The sequence below is a fragment of the Pangasianodon hypophthalmus genome, chromosome 28 (assembly GCF_027358585.1).
Source record: "Pangasianodon hypophthalmus isolate fPanHyp1 chromosome 28, fPanHyp1.pri, whole genome shotgun sequence".
In the NCBI taxonomy this organism is placed as follows: domain Eukaryota; kingdom Metazoa; phylum Chordata; class Actinopteri; order Siluriformes; family Pangasiidae; genus Pangasianodon; species Pangasianodon hypophthalmus.
Window position 1 is genome coordinate 5,359,186 of NC_069737.1, and position 15,586 is coordinate 5,374,771.

Sequence of the window (15,586 nt, forward strand, 5' to 3'; positions counted from 1 at the left end):
TGGCTATAAATCACTCTCATTTTTTTCACCATCCAGGCAGCAGAAGGCGTACATCTCCACGCAGGGCCCTTTGGCTGAGACCACAGAAGATTTCTGGAGGATGCTGTGGGAGCACAACTCCACCATAGTGGTGATGCTCACTAAACTCCGAGAGATGGGCAGGGTAAGAGAGAGAGAGAGAGAGAGAGAGAGAGAGAGAGAGAGAGAGGCGTCTGACATCTGCTCAGTTATTCAGTTAGAAAATTCCGCCCACCTGGAAAAAACAGAGTACAGGGCAAATTACAGCATGCTTTAATAAATAGATGGAGAGTGGAAAGAGAATCCCACACACTCACTTTTTTATGCCCTGCTGTTCCATTTTTTACACTGTAAGGCAGGTCTATAACCAATAGCTTGTAATAAGTGAGAAATTGCAAGCCTGCACGCCCACACTTTATGACCGTAATCAGCAGCTTGTAATATGCTTGTAATATTTATTTTTCTTTTTTTACTGGATAGAGATGTTCATGTACTTACAAGATTCTAAATATTAAATTGGTTTGGTGTTTATTCTATAAGGAATAATGGACTAGGTGACCATGTTTCAATACCAATTAGATGTTCATTCACATCAACAACAGTGTAATAATCAGTTGATCTAGATGGATGATGTCCAAGTCATATGAGTGAAGAGGCCTCAGAAAGTTTGTTAAAATCATCATTTCTCTGTGTGTGTCTCTGTGTGTGTGTGTTAGGAAAAATGCCATCAGTACTGGCCAGCAGAACGCTCTGCTCGGTATCAGTACTTTGTGGTGGACCCCATGGCCGAGTACAACATGCCTCAGTACATCCTACGAGAGTTTAAAGTCACCGACGCCAGGGTAAGATCTTCATCCAAGGCTGTAAATGTCATTCCTGAGATCAGTGAAGTTTTATTACCTAGTTTCGGTACACTGTACACTACAGTAACTGGAACATGATTGAGAGTTTGTGAGTTGAAATCCCGATGATGTCACGGCTATTCGTGGCTTGGAGATCATAGCTGGCCTGGTCCTCTGGGGAGAAAACATGGCCTAGTTTCCCTCTCCATCTTTCAATCATAGTGAGCGCTATTCAGTCAGGAGTGTTCACATAAACAGTGTTTGGCAGCTAGCGCTCTACTCCAAGTGTCTTCAGCTGCTCTGATGTTGGACAAATGGCGGTTTGAAAAGATTTGTTGGCTTCCTTCCACTTCTGGGATTGGAGAGCTGTTTAACAAAGGGAGATACAGATAGTGGGTTAGGCATTGACAGATTGGAAGAACATTAGTTAAAATGTTCATAAAAATTAAGACTGCCCTGATCACATATTGGATAAAAAGGCAATTTAATGAGGGCAATTTTGCAGTAGGTGTGAGAAAAAAGCAGCAAAAGAGCAATTTAGATCAGCTCGATCTAAAATAACGGATACACACTATACACGAGAGGAAAGAAGAAAGTCATTGAACAATAATATGTCAGAATGAATAGTCTACAATACACTACATGTTGTGTAGTCTTGATCAGTAACAATGCACCAAAGCTGACGTTTAGTGCTGAGGATGAGCAATCCCGCAGTCCATGTGTACATGCTGTCCAAGTCCATGGAATGGTCTAGAAGTCCTTCAAAAGAGGCAATTGAAAGTTCATAAAATGTAATGTAGGGATGTCCTTTAAACTTGCTCAGGGCCTTTACTTTTAGTGTTACACTGTCAGTGTTTCTGGTGATTTCCATGTTTACTGTTTTGAGAAGAGGTGAACTTTTCTGTCAGGTTGGTATGGAGTGCACTGGAGTAAATAATTACAGGCATTGTAACATGTCAGTCCAGAAACAAAGGCAGTGACTTCTAATTCTGTATAAAGCTTTTTTGCTCCTCAGTTTATAGTTCAGCCCTATGGCAGGACTCAAAATGGTGTAGCTTTCCATATTTAGGCTTTAGTGTATCTCTGAAGCAACTCACACCTCCAGAGCTTTGCTCAATAACACGCCACATCAAAGGAGTCAGTCTTTTTTTACGCCACCACATGTTAATACGATCAGGTGAACAGTGCCGGATATCTTTTGTTGGCTTCGAGTCTCTGAGGGATTTGGACTCCTCCGCATTTGTGTAACTCTCTGATATGTTTTGAAGAGTAGCAGGAGCATCAGGGTGCCATTACTGAGAAGCCGAGATACCCCTGTGCGTCTGAGTTAAGACTGTCAGAACAAATGATCCAATGTGATCTGAGCTTTAAGGAAAAATTGAATCGTGACAAAACTGTTGTACGCCATGAGTTTGTGTATGCAATGAGTTTGTGGCTATCAGTCCCAAATTTGTAGACTCCTTGAAGTGCTCATTATCAACTGCTTTAAGAGCTGAAATATTAAGAAGGCATATTTACTAATAATGTGAGTTAAAAGTCTTGGGAGCAAAAGGAGCAAAAGTCTAGCGATGGTTGTTCAGTAAATCACGTCAATCAACTATTAAACGCTGATGCACTCGATTTACCAAGCAGACATTGCTAGACTTTTGCTCCTTTTCTTTATAAGCGTATTTATTTATAACAGGCTCTTCTACAAGAACAAAATAGTGAGGATAGATTATTAAACTGTAGAATGGTAGAATATCACTCAGAGAAGACATCACTGGCTACTGAGATGGGATTTTCAGACACTCATTACATTATTTTTATGATTAAAGAAACCATTTTGCGCTTATAAAATCACTTTATTATGAATTTTTTGTAGAATAATTCAAAAACAGTCTGGTGCCCTAAATTAAAAGAGCTCCTGAGACGTGTGTATTGCTAAGGTCACATCTACACCAAGTTCAAAACCATGTACAGTCCTCAAATGACCAGAATGCGCTCAATGAAATATTTCACAGGTCCTATTTCACCACCCCTATTCAGCAGACAAGAAAGCATGTGAACTGCGAAACTTCTGGTTGTGTGCAGTTTGTTTGGTGACATGCATAATACAAGGGCGTATATCAGGCAAAGGGGTTTATTCATATTTGCATAAACCCACTTAGTAGATCATGTGCTAAATTGTGTGCATCCAGCAGTGATAAATAAAAAGTTCTGTAATTAGTGCCTTAGTAAAAAGTGTTCATTTTTTGTGTTGTAGGATGGTCAGTCCCGGACGGTGCGGCAGTTCCAGTTCACCGACTGGCCCGAACAGGGCGTGCCCAAATCAGGAGAGGGTTTCATCGATTTCATCGGCCAAGTGCACAAAACAAAGGAGCAGTTCGGCCAGGACGGACCAATCACAGTGCACTGCAGGTACGGCCCAGCTACCTGCATGTTTATTTCACAACAAACACAGAAAGAAGATTTTAATTCAAAATCTATTTCTATCTATATATTCAAACGCATTTTTGAAGCAGAGAAGTTTTATCAGCGTGTGTCTCTCTCACAGTGCGGGTGTTGGGAGGACAGGAGTCTTCATCACTCTCAGTATTGTTCTGGAGAGGATGAGGTATGAGGGAGTAGTGGACATCTTCCAGACGGTCAAGATGCTGAGGACACAGAGACCAGCCATGGTACAGACAGAGGTATGGACACACACATATACACACATATGCACACGCACACGCACACAAACACGCACAAGGGTCCATTGTATCAGAAGTTGATTACCAAGAAAAATAATAAAATAATATAGTCTTTTCCAGTTTGTTTTTTTTTTTTACAAAATGTAATCATTCTGTCATTCATGTAAGTAAAACGTTATGTTCTTATTGAGTGAAATAGATAGGGACAGTAACACAGAGCCAGCAGCACTGTGCTAGGAGTGTAAATGTGACTGAATTATATATTTGGTGGTGCAGCACTGAAAAATTGAACTGAAGTGTGTGAGAACAGGAAATTCTGGTATATTATGATTCAGTGGACTTGTCTTGGCTTCAGGTAACATATTTTTGAATAATAAGCTTCAACCAAGTAAATGTTTGCATTTGTGTTTGATAAATAATGTAATAAAAAAGATTTTTGATTTGGAGCTGACTGTAGGTTCATGGAGCGTGTAGTTTTTTTTTTTTGTGTGTGTGTGTGTGTGTATCAATATTTAGTTGCTCAGCGCTTGATGTTCATTTATATCAATTTCAGCAAATCCCTGAGGTTAGCCATGCAAAGTAATTCAGATAAGCAACTTCACAGTTGAAAAAAAATTACTTCCCTACAGTGGAGGGGAAAATAGTTTGGTGAGATCAATGAGGACAGAGTGAAAGACGTGATACTTTACAGCCCGCTGAGCAAAATAGTGCCTTTCTTTTCTTTTTTTTTTCTCTCATTTTTTCTGAGTGTGCAGCAGACAAAGCTGAGCTCTTGACCCTCGTGTACTTTTCAGAGAGCTGAAATGATGGCTTGCTGTATATACGAGAGGCCCAGAGCAAAAACTGTGCCTGAGCAGAATGCATACACACAGGGGCTGTGTTTCAATAGTGCACCCTTGAGGAGTAGAGGCACATTCTGACACATTGTGGGCTACAGTTAGTAATAATATATACCTACAAAGTGACCTTTTTTTAGATTATGGTTGTGGAAATCACAATCCACGTTATCAAAGTTATTATATTTAGGCGGCCAAGCACCAAAAGTCTTCTATTAGTGTATTGATGTTCTACAGGTGTAAAGTTCAACAACAGAAAGCGCTATGACTCCAAAAATGTTATTTGAAAAATTTAAATAATGTGCATGAAATAAATCCATAGAGTGGATCTGTGGATTTTTTTTTACATTTATTTTTATTTTTTATTATTTTATTACAGTTAAAAGGTTCCCTGGCTACAAAAATTTGAGAACCACTGATGTAAAGAAAAAAGCTCATGGAGGATTGTTGTTGTGATGTGATGTGGCCTAAAGCGCAGTTACTAACCTGAAGTAATACTTTTCCAGTACTAGTGATAATTTATTACATGTATGTTTTATCTGTTCAATATTGTGGAACGTCTGGAACACATGAACTGTGACGTTACTTCTTGTTATCACTTATGTTCTAGAAGCTATAAACTGTTCTCTTGAATAACAGACAAAGAAAATACAACTTATTACCAAAAAAAAAAAAAAAACGCAAAATGTCCTTTGTCTTGAAGACTTTCTCATGTTGGAAAACATAAAGAGTTAGCTTTATTTAACACTGGAGACTCCTTCCAAAAAAATGTTAAATAAACATATCCTTACAGAAAATTTCATATTAAAGATGATATATTTTACTTTATTAAGTAACATTTTATATTTGTTGCTTATAAGCATTAATGTAAACTTGTGATTTGCCTCAGAGCTGGCATTAATCAACACCTACTGACCAATCAGAACCGAGAATTCAATAGTACTGCAGTATAAATTGTTGAAAATAATTTAAAAACGATGTCTGATAGACAACTGCAAATATTCTGAGATCACAAATACTGTTCAGCTAGATTTGAGTGACAATGTTTGTAGACAGAAATATTGGTTGTGTGTTAGATTTAACACATTAGGTTTCACAGATGTTCCTTGATTATAACAATTAACAAACAATGATCAAATACTGACGATGCCACAGCCATCCATGGCCAAGAGTCCAAGAGAGCAAAGCTGTCCATGGCGTCTGGGTGGGAGCGATGGTATCACTCTCTTTCCCGTCAATCAGAGCAGCACTAGCATCTCAGTTGTATTATTCAGCCTCCCTATAGCACATCCCCAAGCATTGGCAAAATGAGCAAACTTCATTCTGAGATAATTCTAATAATGTATTAGCCTTGGCCTTTTTTTATATGGAAGTAGCAAGTTCACTTTCGCATGAAAAAGAGTCTCTGGTCACAATAATGGAGTTCTCAGGCTTGAGGTTCTGACCTGACCAAAATGCTGTTGGTAATTATGAATTAAATTAATTTTGCAGAGATATCATTCCAAAATCATGTGTTATATAGGGAGTATTAGGGAAGATCCCAAATCCCAAACTTTCTGTCATGTACTACAGCATTATTTTAAAAGCTGTCATAATTTGCCCCTCCCACTACTCAGTATGTGGTCATGGCCTTGGCTATACAGAGATCCTTTCGTACCATTCCACCTCGTATCTCAGCTAACATCCATCCATAAAGTGGTGCATTCATACCTGTAGCCACCCAGGAGTCAAACACCTTCAATGATTTTTCTCTCCGTTTCCTTTTCAGGATCAATACCAGTTCTGCTACCGTGCGGGTTTGGAGTATCTGGGAAGCTTCGATCACTATGCAACGTAAGAGTCTGCTTCACCCCGAGGAGCGCCGAAGGCCGTCCAGAGGTCACTTCTTCTGAGCCATAAAATTCCTGCTTGTGAAAAGTACTTCTTAAAACTCCTAGTCCAAGACATGATTCGTTTGTTGGGTGTGGAAAAAAATTAAAAATAAAAAAAATAAAAAATAAAAAAGCAAAACAAAACACAAACATATGAAATACCAGGTGGACCAAGAACCCCCTTTCCCTCCAAAGTCCAATAACTTCCCACTCCTGACTAGCAGACGTGTATCCGAACTGCTGAAGCATCACGTTGCTTCAAGGATTCGTCTCCGATTCATAAACAGAAATGAAAAAAAACAACCAGACAACAAGGTACTGCATTAAAACGAACAAGTCGTCGTGGACCGTGTTGTAAAGAGACAAACAAACGATTACAAGGAGGGACATCTCATCTCATCGACGAAGAGAATCGATCGGTGAAGAAAAAAAATATAAAGAAACACACAAACGGACGTATGTAATAGTAATAATAAAACCCCTATCTTGTCCCAATGTTCGTCCTTCAGTTAGGGGGAGTGTACAAACACCAGACGAATAAAGAAGTTATTGATTTAGTTTTTTAGTACTTTATTACTCGACTGAGCGGTAATTCATTTTGAAACTATGTGAATTTTTTTCCTTTTTTTTTTTTTTAAACAGGTAATCACTCAACGTTAGTCCAACCCAAGTATTATCTCACTCTCTTTCCATTCATGTTATTTTTTAAGCTGTTTCAGTATATACACATATACCTGTACATCTGTTTTTTTCTCCTTCTCTATTTTTTTTGTCATATATGGCACTTGCTGTGGTCCTGTATTAACTCTGACCAAATGGTTGACTTTGATACAGGGTCTTAATTGTCCATGGTCACATACACAGCCGTCTATATTTCGTATTTTTCGGGGACTCCGTGGAATCAAAAGGGGAGGCACAGTATGAAGTTGCTGCTACAGAATATCTTAGTTCTTCCATGTTTAACAGACGAGCCTCCGAAACGAGAGAGAGAGTAAAATATACGGTACATATATAAATAGAAATAAAACAGCAGCTCATATATATATATATATATATATATATAATGTATATATAATATTAAAATATTTATTAGAGAATTATTAATTATGTAAAAAATATATGATATATACATACCAGAGAGATAAAATGCTACATGAAAGTTTCCACAATGAGATTTTGTCCTTTTTTGAAGGGGAAATGAAGAGATCGTTCACTGGAATGCACATCGGTAGGTAAAAATAAATTGTATTTCAATTCAGTGCATCTTTTCTCGTGCAATAAATAGGTGTATTATAGATTCTTCGGGTTGGGCGGGGACAGAGACCGGTGTATGTCGTGATGCCTGAATGCGTGTCATGTATTCAGGTCCCGTAGATGTTAAAGGTCAAACATGGCGAAGCGGCGCCGCCATCATCATCTCGTTATATATAGGGCAAGGTACAAAGACATCATGATATTTTCATTTTTGCATTTAGAGTGCCTTATATTTATGCCTGTTCTCTTTTTTATAATCTTCATTTACCATGTACTGTTCTGAGTAGTCCAGTATTTATCTATGTATCACTCATTTTAATTTCCATTATGAGATTATATATGCAAATATTGTCCATTGGTCCTGTTTTATTTTCTGAGGCCTTACTCCGGCTCAGTGAATGGACGAAAAAGGTGAATTAGTACATTTAATATGTGACTATATTCATATATTACGCTTTACAGCTTAGTCGCACCAGAAATTTCACGATGAGCTGTTCCGGATAGTTCTGTTTCTCTGAAGACCAAACCGTCGTGGTGGAACGATGCAACACATTTTGCTGTTTCAAGACAGTCTCCGGAGAGAGGGGCGCACAGTGTACACGATCCGAAAGGGAACTCGCTGATCCTTTTCGTCTTTTTGTTAAATACAGGACATCATGAAAAAAATTGGAAACATGGTAGCTAGAAAAAAATAAAACAAAAAACAAACAAAACGCTCATTGGAAGCTTGTGTGAAAAGCTGTAAATGGTGAGGGGCGGGGTTAGCGCTCATAGCTTTTCGTACGATTTCTTTCCTGTGAGATGGAGTTGTCATGGAGTGGGCTAGCTTCGTTAATCTCGACAATCTTGTAACGTACTAAGCGATGGACCTGCGACGATCTTTTATTGTGTAACATAGCGGACGTGATATTCAAACTTTCTGCTGGTTTTTAATTTCTGTTTATCGTTGGGCTTGTGGATGTGCATTCCAGGTGCTTTCTTTCCCTTGTCTCATTTCAAACAGTTCTCTTTGTTTTTTTTTTTTCCATCTTTCACATTGTTGTGACAACCGCCAAGCTACAAAGTGCTATTATTTAGCTTCACATACATGTCTGTGCCACCTAACGTCATCGTTAAGTATTTTCACGAAATTTCACTCATGTCTGTGTTCAACAGGGTGTTTTTTTTTTTTTCCCTTTTTTCCATCCTCAACCTTATTTCAATATGCATGGGAAGCTTCGCAGAGGGCCAATGGAGGCCTGGTAGGAAGAATTGCACTTTCTCTATCTTTGTACTATGCACTGCCCTATTGATTCTATACCCAATAATGTATTACTTGAAAGCATCTGTAAGAATTCTCCTTCAGCGTTCATGTTGTGTGTATGTAAATAACACAAACTGGTGGGGAGGGAGGGGGGATGAGGTGTCAAATTTAAAAAATGACAAAAAAAAATTTTGTGGCAAAAAAACGCATCCTTTCTGGTGCCATGGGATCTTCAGCAGGAGATTTTTTGTTTTTGTCCCCTTCATAAGTTTCGTGGCTTCGACATTCAAGACCGGAGTGTCATAACGGAAATCAACGTGGTGTTCTCTGCTCTCTCTCTCTATCTATCTCACGTCTGGATGCATAGATTGAAATTAATGAATTCAATTGTAAAAAAAAAAAAGAAAAAAATGGCTTGTTAAAAAGAATCATAAAAAAAATTACCTCTGATTAGTTGTAAGCGTAATTTTTGTTTCTTTTTTTTTTTGTTGTTGTTTCTTTTTTCCCTCTCTGAATGAATGGAGTGCTTTTTATTTTCTTACTTAGGTTCTATTGGTGGCGGAAGACGTCTGTATGACGAGCAGGTCTTTGCTGACTCAAGGTCCATTTGTTATAAATGAATTCTATTAAAAAAATGTAAGTGTTATGAATTAGAGTCTCACTCTTCTTCTGTAGTCTCATCATGATGGTACTGTGGGAGATCACAGGTTATAGTTCTGTTCTAGTGACCTGAAGGTTGTGAGACGCTGCTAACCCTGAACTGTAAAGCCTTGGTTTTTAGTTTGGATTCTGACACACCTGTAGGTAAGTGTCTTTGGATAAAATTGTCTACAGAATGCATAAATGTAAATGGTCCTCCAGGTTCTGCTTCTTCAGCACAGAGGTGCAGACACAAACCCTGATTTTTAGAAAGAACTTCCTCAACCCTCAAAAGATTCTTTCCACAAACAAAAGAATATATATTAGAATGAAGACTACTTTAATAACAAATATGCCAACATCTGCAGTTTAGCTGAAACATTTACAATCTCTGACCCTTTGCTACTGCGATACAGGTGAGACTCTTAAACTACACGTTTCTGCTTTTTCATCCAAAGCAGCGGTCAGACCAAAACATGAATAAAATTTACCTGGCGGAAAAGACAGTTGACTGAAAGGGAAAGGATGTGTGGCATGAAAGATATATTTATTAGCCACTTTATTAGATGTATTTATAAGCCTTGGTATTGTGGGCAATACCATGGAGAAAATGGAGGAGTTCATTACACTGGACTTTTGCCTCACTGTTTCCTTACTGTTGCTTCGTGCACATCTGAAAAAATAAATAAATCAATAAATTAATAAATAGCCGTCTCTTCCACTCACAGAAGTTTTTGTGGTAAAATTCTGTTTATCTTTGCCTGCTAGGATTTTCTTCTCAGAAGTTCTCATCTCTGTAATAATCTGCTGAATGGAAGAGTAATTGCCTTACGAACTTTTGTATCTAACTACTTTTGCAACCTGTAAAGAAAAAAAGATTGCATACATTCTTTGTGTGTGATCCAACACTGAAGCTCCAAAAAAAGAAAGAAAGAAAGAAAAAAAATCTGGTGCTGTAAAGAAAAAAAACTGATGCCGCATATTTAAAAAAATATAAAATTAAAAATAATTTAAAAGTTGGATGGTATGTAAATTTAAGGGATGGCCATCATTAAAGCCTCAAAAACACCTAAACTCAACTAAACAAAAATTAGCTACTCACTATCCTCAGACAGGACCCACATGTCTCCTATCGTTAGGGTAATGTTGACCCTAAATGTCTCTCCTGACCTACGCATAAATTTTATTAGGTTTAGAATAAATGAATTCACTCAGAATGATGAAATCCACATCCGCTGAGATGTATTTATTTGGCAGACGTTTTTAGCCACGCGAGAGAGAATCCAAGCCGAGCACTGAGTGATTTAGGGTTTAGGCTTTTTGCTCCAGGGAACAACAGTGGCTCTCATTGCTGAGATTTGAACTTCCAACCTTCCATTTCCCCACAACCATACTGAGCACACGTTTAGCATTTCAGCAGTAATATTGGCCTCTTCCATTCCTTGTCTCTGAAGGCACTGCATTTGCTATAAGGTCTTGACAACTGTATCTATACTGTATATATACAACAAATACACTTCTCACACAGTCTAAAGCCTTCACAAGACCTTACAGCCACTGTAGCACCTTCAGAGCTGAGGAATTGCAGAGGTTTTACACTTCCTCTACAAGTTCAGCAACTGAAATGCCTAAAGTTATCTCAACAGCTGCAGGCGCATTTATCCATAGCTCATTATACATTTATGTCTACACACTGATTTATTCACGTTTGCTCTGTGTTTGATATATGAGTGTCTCTTACAAAAGTGATGGATTTTCTCGGTTTGGATTGTTGTATGTTGTACACAGCCTACGCACAAACACACACACACATACACAGAGAGAGAGAGAGAGAGAGAGGTGCAGACGGTGGGCGATAAAGATGTGGGCTCAAAGAAAAATGAACACTAGCAGAAGATGGAGATGGAGAGAGTGAGCGGAGGAGGAACAAACCAACGAAGAGTGAGAGAGAAAGAGTGAGTGCAGCATTAGCTTGAAGGTTAATATCACTTTGTCTGCTACTAGCCAGTGACCCAGTATCACCTTCTCCACTAACTGACCATCTGCGCTCTCTCTCTCTCTCTCTCTGTTTGATCCCATTCAGTTCAGAGATAGAGCACATTATTGGCTGTAATACAACATTGTCAAAGTGTATGAAGTATGTTACATTGTGAAATAACTTAAGGGTGAAGTGGGTGATGTTGCCACCTCACAGCTTCAGGGTCTCGATCCTGAGCTCAGGTTACTGCTTGTTTGGAGTTCTCCTCATGTTTGTTTGGGCTTCCTCTGGGTTCTCCGGTTTCCGCCCACCTCCCAAAAACATTCTGGTAGATGATCTGGCTAAGCTAAATTGCCCCTAGATGTGAATGTGCATGGACTGGTGTATTCCCAAATCACATCCAGTGTTCCTGGGATAAACACCGAATTCTGAAGCGATTACTGAAGATGAACGAATTAATGAATGAATGAAGAATTGGATCCAGCAAACAGAATTAAATATGAATATGACAGCAATGCTCTTTCTTCTCTCTCTCTTTCTTCTCTCTCTCTCTCTCTCTCTCTCTCTCTCACACACACACACCCTCACTCTCTCTCTGTCTGGAAGAACCTGGAAGAAACCAACTGGCAAGATTAGATCAATTTCAAATTTTAAATCAACTTAGAGTGAAATATTAACATTAGCCATCTTTTCTAACTATAATTATTTTATTTTGTGATACAATATTTTATCCTCTAGGAAAAACTTTCAGGTTATCTGTCTATCCATCCATCTAAGATTCTCTTCAGTGTGCTACCTCAAGAACGAGTAGCTGAATATTTGTAGGATTTATATGGATCTATCACTGTAACAAGCAGATGAACTGATTAAATTTTGGAACAGGAGCAAGGTCAAATGTCTGAAATAGTTTTTTCTTCAACAGCTTCCTTCATGTTTGAAGTATATTTTAAGCATTTTTCTGGCATGCAAATTAGCAACACGAAGGACTAAACTTGCCCATGGCAGAGGGATTCCTGTTGACACCATTGGCGTCGAGTTCCACTTGTTTGTGTCTGTCTTGTTAGGTTAATCTAATAGCCAGCCAGCTATTAGAACTAGCACATGTGATAACACCTCGAAGTCTCAGAAATTCATTTACTTTTATCAAGTGTACATGCATTATATGACAGTGTGCTCAGTAGAGTAATGTTAGAGAAGAAGTCGTAGCTATAGGATAGTTTCAGCTACTTTCATTAAGCCAGTGAACATTTAAGAAAAAAAACTTTGCTTTTAATTGACTAAAGATGTTCAATTTTAGTTGACTAAAATTCCTGTACTGTTTTTTGAGTTAAAATAACCAAATAATTAAAATATGACGATTACGCATTTTCATCAGAATACTATGAAAGAAGCTGAATTAGCTATAAGCATTAACACTGATTTATAGCATAGTTGGCATTTTTTGTTGTTGTTCAAGCCTCAAGCAACACTGCACACTCAGTAACTTCATGAGACACCCCCCCCACCCCCCACCCACCCCCCCCCCCCCCACACACACACCCTCCCCACCCCAACCAAGGTGCTGTGCGAGCTCATACTATGGTGTGCGTTTGACCTCCGAACCTGCTGTGTCAAATTCCCAGCGACGGCCATGTCGACAAATCCATCAGCTAATCAAAATAAACAGCCAGAGCAGCAGAAAGTGAACGTCGTTACACTCCCGCCACTTCCCAGAGAGACCTGGCTAAAAACAAACCCATTATAGTGAAGTAAAGGAAGGGAGTCAGCACTTCGGCTCCGACTGAGTAGACCACTGAAGGGACCCCTGCAAAGAGGAACTCTATTTCAAACACGGTTAATGGGAAATGTGGAACGCACAGAACCAGAGGGTAAACTGTCATCAACTTGTACAGTTTTTGCAGCAGTGGGTTTTCTCCATGGGGTCATTTTAATCAGTGTGTCGCTTTACCTTTTAAGACACAGTAGACTGAACTAAATGTTATAGCTGCTGGATCTCAAGATATGTGGGCTCAAGTTTTAAAAATGTAATTCCTTGTCACATCAAATCAGATTTTCATTATAGGATGCAGAATGTAAGTAGTATTGCTGCCTCACAGCTCCAGGGTCCCTGGTTCAAACCTGAGGTTGGGTGACTGTCTGGATGAAGTTTGACATATTCCGTCTGTGTGGGTTTCCTCTGGGTCCTCTGGTTTCCTCCCACCTTCTAAAACATGCCAGTGGGTGGATTGGTACCATATCTTTCCTTGTCATTGGGGTGGTACCCTCAAGTACCGTAATTTGCTAGGTAATTTTGTGGAACTGAGTGTGTGTATTGTGTCCTGTGATGGACTGGGGCACCATTCAGGGTGTATTCCCATCTCATGTGTGATGTTCCTTGAATAGACTCCAGATCCACACCCTGGAATGGATTGGAGAGTTATTGTGGATCCGTAGTAGAGGGAAGAACTTGGAGAACTTGGGCTCGGGTTCTGGGTGACTTCTGCTTTGTTGTCCAGGTCACTCCAGAAGAGTGCTGAGTAGGAGTTGTCAAGATGATGGGTATGGAAACTTCATCATCAGTAGAAAAAGTAAGAGATGGGAATTTGTACAAGGTTATCCAGGAAGAAGACGGGGCTTCAGGTGTGGTCTTTCTCTCTGTAAATACACAATACGTATGTAGATCCAATAAGGAGATCTGTGGTATTCATTATTTTATACTTTATACATCTATCTACCATTTCATACCCAATGTAGTGCACTTTTACACACAAGCTAGTGCATGAACGTTATTGTGTTTGTGAGTGTGTGTTGTTTGCCCAGTCTATTGATGCTCAGTTTAAGTTGCTGAACCACAGGACAGAGACATGTTGAGCAAGTGTGTGAAATGAGTAACGTGCCTGCTGTATCAAGTCATTCATCCTTACACACACTTTCTTCCATTCACCCCTCGCAGACAGCAGCAAATTCCATTTTCCTCTCGGAACGTGGTCTCCTACCTGAGGCACTGGAGTGTTAAAAACGCAGTGGAGAGCCGAGTCATTTAGAAGCCATTTCTCACACCTCCAACTTCCTGAATGTACTGGGAAGGGTCGCTGTGTCACGCTGGAAGATTCCTATTGCACACGACTGCAGAAGACTCTGGGGAAGACACAGTGAGGACAGGGAGGATAGTAGTGAATAATATGGACACAAACAGTGTATTTGGCAGACTTTTAGAGGTAGCACTGGGAAACTGAGATATGTAGTGCACTATTAAAACTCAGACAACCACCAAAAAATGAAGTGTGGAATGTTGGACACTGTCGCTCTCTATATAGCAAAAGGGGCAGAGTCATTAGAGGATGCAGTTTTCAGTTTTGCCTAATGGATGGCATGCTGAGCAAGACCCACACACCCTATACTGCCTGACTACTGTCTTCTGTGGACATGTCCCAAACCCTATGCTATTTATCTGCTACTAACGTTTCACTATCAACAGTACACTGTGGGTGTGCCTCAATCCATACATCATATGCACTAGAGACCATATGAACACCAAAACAAACATTTCCATGTCATTGGTTGACTGAGGGTGTCATTAAGTCGCCAATATAAATGTCTCACTATCATAAATCAACTGTGGACGTGTCCCAAACCACACACCCTACTCACTATAGCCTGAATAAACACCAATACAAACATCTTACCATCATCAGTCCACTGCAGAAGCATCCAAACCCACACGCACACACACCACAATGTTGGCCCCTTAAATATCTCAACACACATCAGTACACTGTGGACAGATCCCAAATCATCCCAAATTATTCAGTGATTCAGACCACATAAACAGCAAAAGAAATACATCACTGTCAACAACAAGGACGTGAAGAAGGTGAAATTCAGAATACAAAATGGCACACTTCCAAAAACAGTGCACTCTATAGTAGAACAGGCAGTCAGAAATTGAAAAATCAAAGTGACTTTCGAAATTAAATATAGGTAAACTATTTTTTTTCCAGTTCATTTCAGTTTAGCAATCTATCATGTTTTTTTTTTAATAAATTATACTTTTTAGACACTGTGCTTTTTTTAGTCCTATTGTAGTTGCAGTTAAAAAGTCAGACATGCAGAATCTTTTCTCCCCCATGGCAGAGTGCACTCTGTGGAGTTTCCAGTAAACCTAAAAAAAGTTGGACCTCTTTCACAATGAGTGTGTTCCTGATTGTGTAATACACTGCCTGGGGTGTCCAGTACTTGATTAGCTAGATCAGG

General features: G+C 39.2%; 1 protein-coding gene and 1 long non-coding RNA gene across 23 annotated transcripts in view; one reads left to right on the forward strand and one right to left on the reverse strand.

Moving 5' to 3' along the window:
- LOC113545745 (receptor-type tyrosine-protein phosphatase delta) overlaps positions 1 to 6,796 on the forward strand; it is a 370,010-nt gene extending 363,214 nt beyond the window's left edge. For all 22 annotated transcript variants that reach the window (XM_026945226.3, XM_053230763.1, XM_053230771.1 and 19 more), the window contains 5 exons: positions 37 to 163; positions 735 to 860; positions 3,106 to 3,260; positions 3,397 to 3,532; positions 6,137 to 6,796. In XM_026945226.3, coding sequence (XP_026801027.1) covers positions 37 to 163; positions 735 to 860; positions 3,106 to 3,260; positions 3,397 to 3,532; positions 6,137 to 6,205 — 613 coding nt within the window. In that variant the 3' untranslated portion in view covers positions 6,206 to 6,796. The remainder of the gene's footprint in view (positions 1 to 36; positions 164 to 734; positions 861 to 3,105; positions 3,261 to 3,396; positions 3,533 to 6,136) is intronic.
- Positions 6,797 to 12,922: 6,126 nt separating this feature from the next.
- On the reverse strand, positions 12,923 to 15,574 carry LOC117596307 (uncharacterized). The gene is made up of 3 exons (XR_004577467.2): positions 15,019 to 15,574; positions 14,329 to 14,470; positions 12,923 to 13,987 (listed from the first exon to the last, which is right to left on the reverse strand). It is a non-coding gene; the product is annotated as an uncharacterized LOC117596307 (long non-coding RNA).
- Between the last annotated feature and the right edge of the window lie 12 nt (positions 15,575 to 15,586).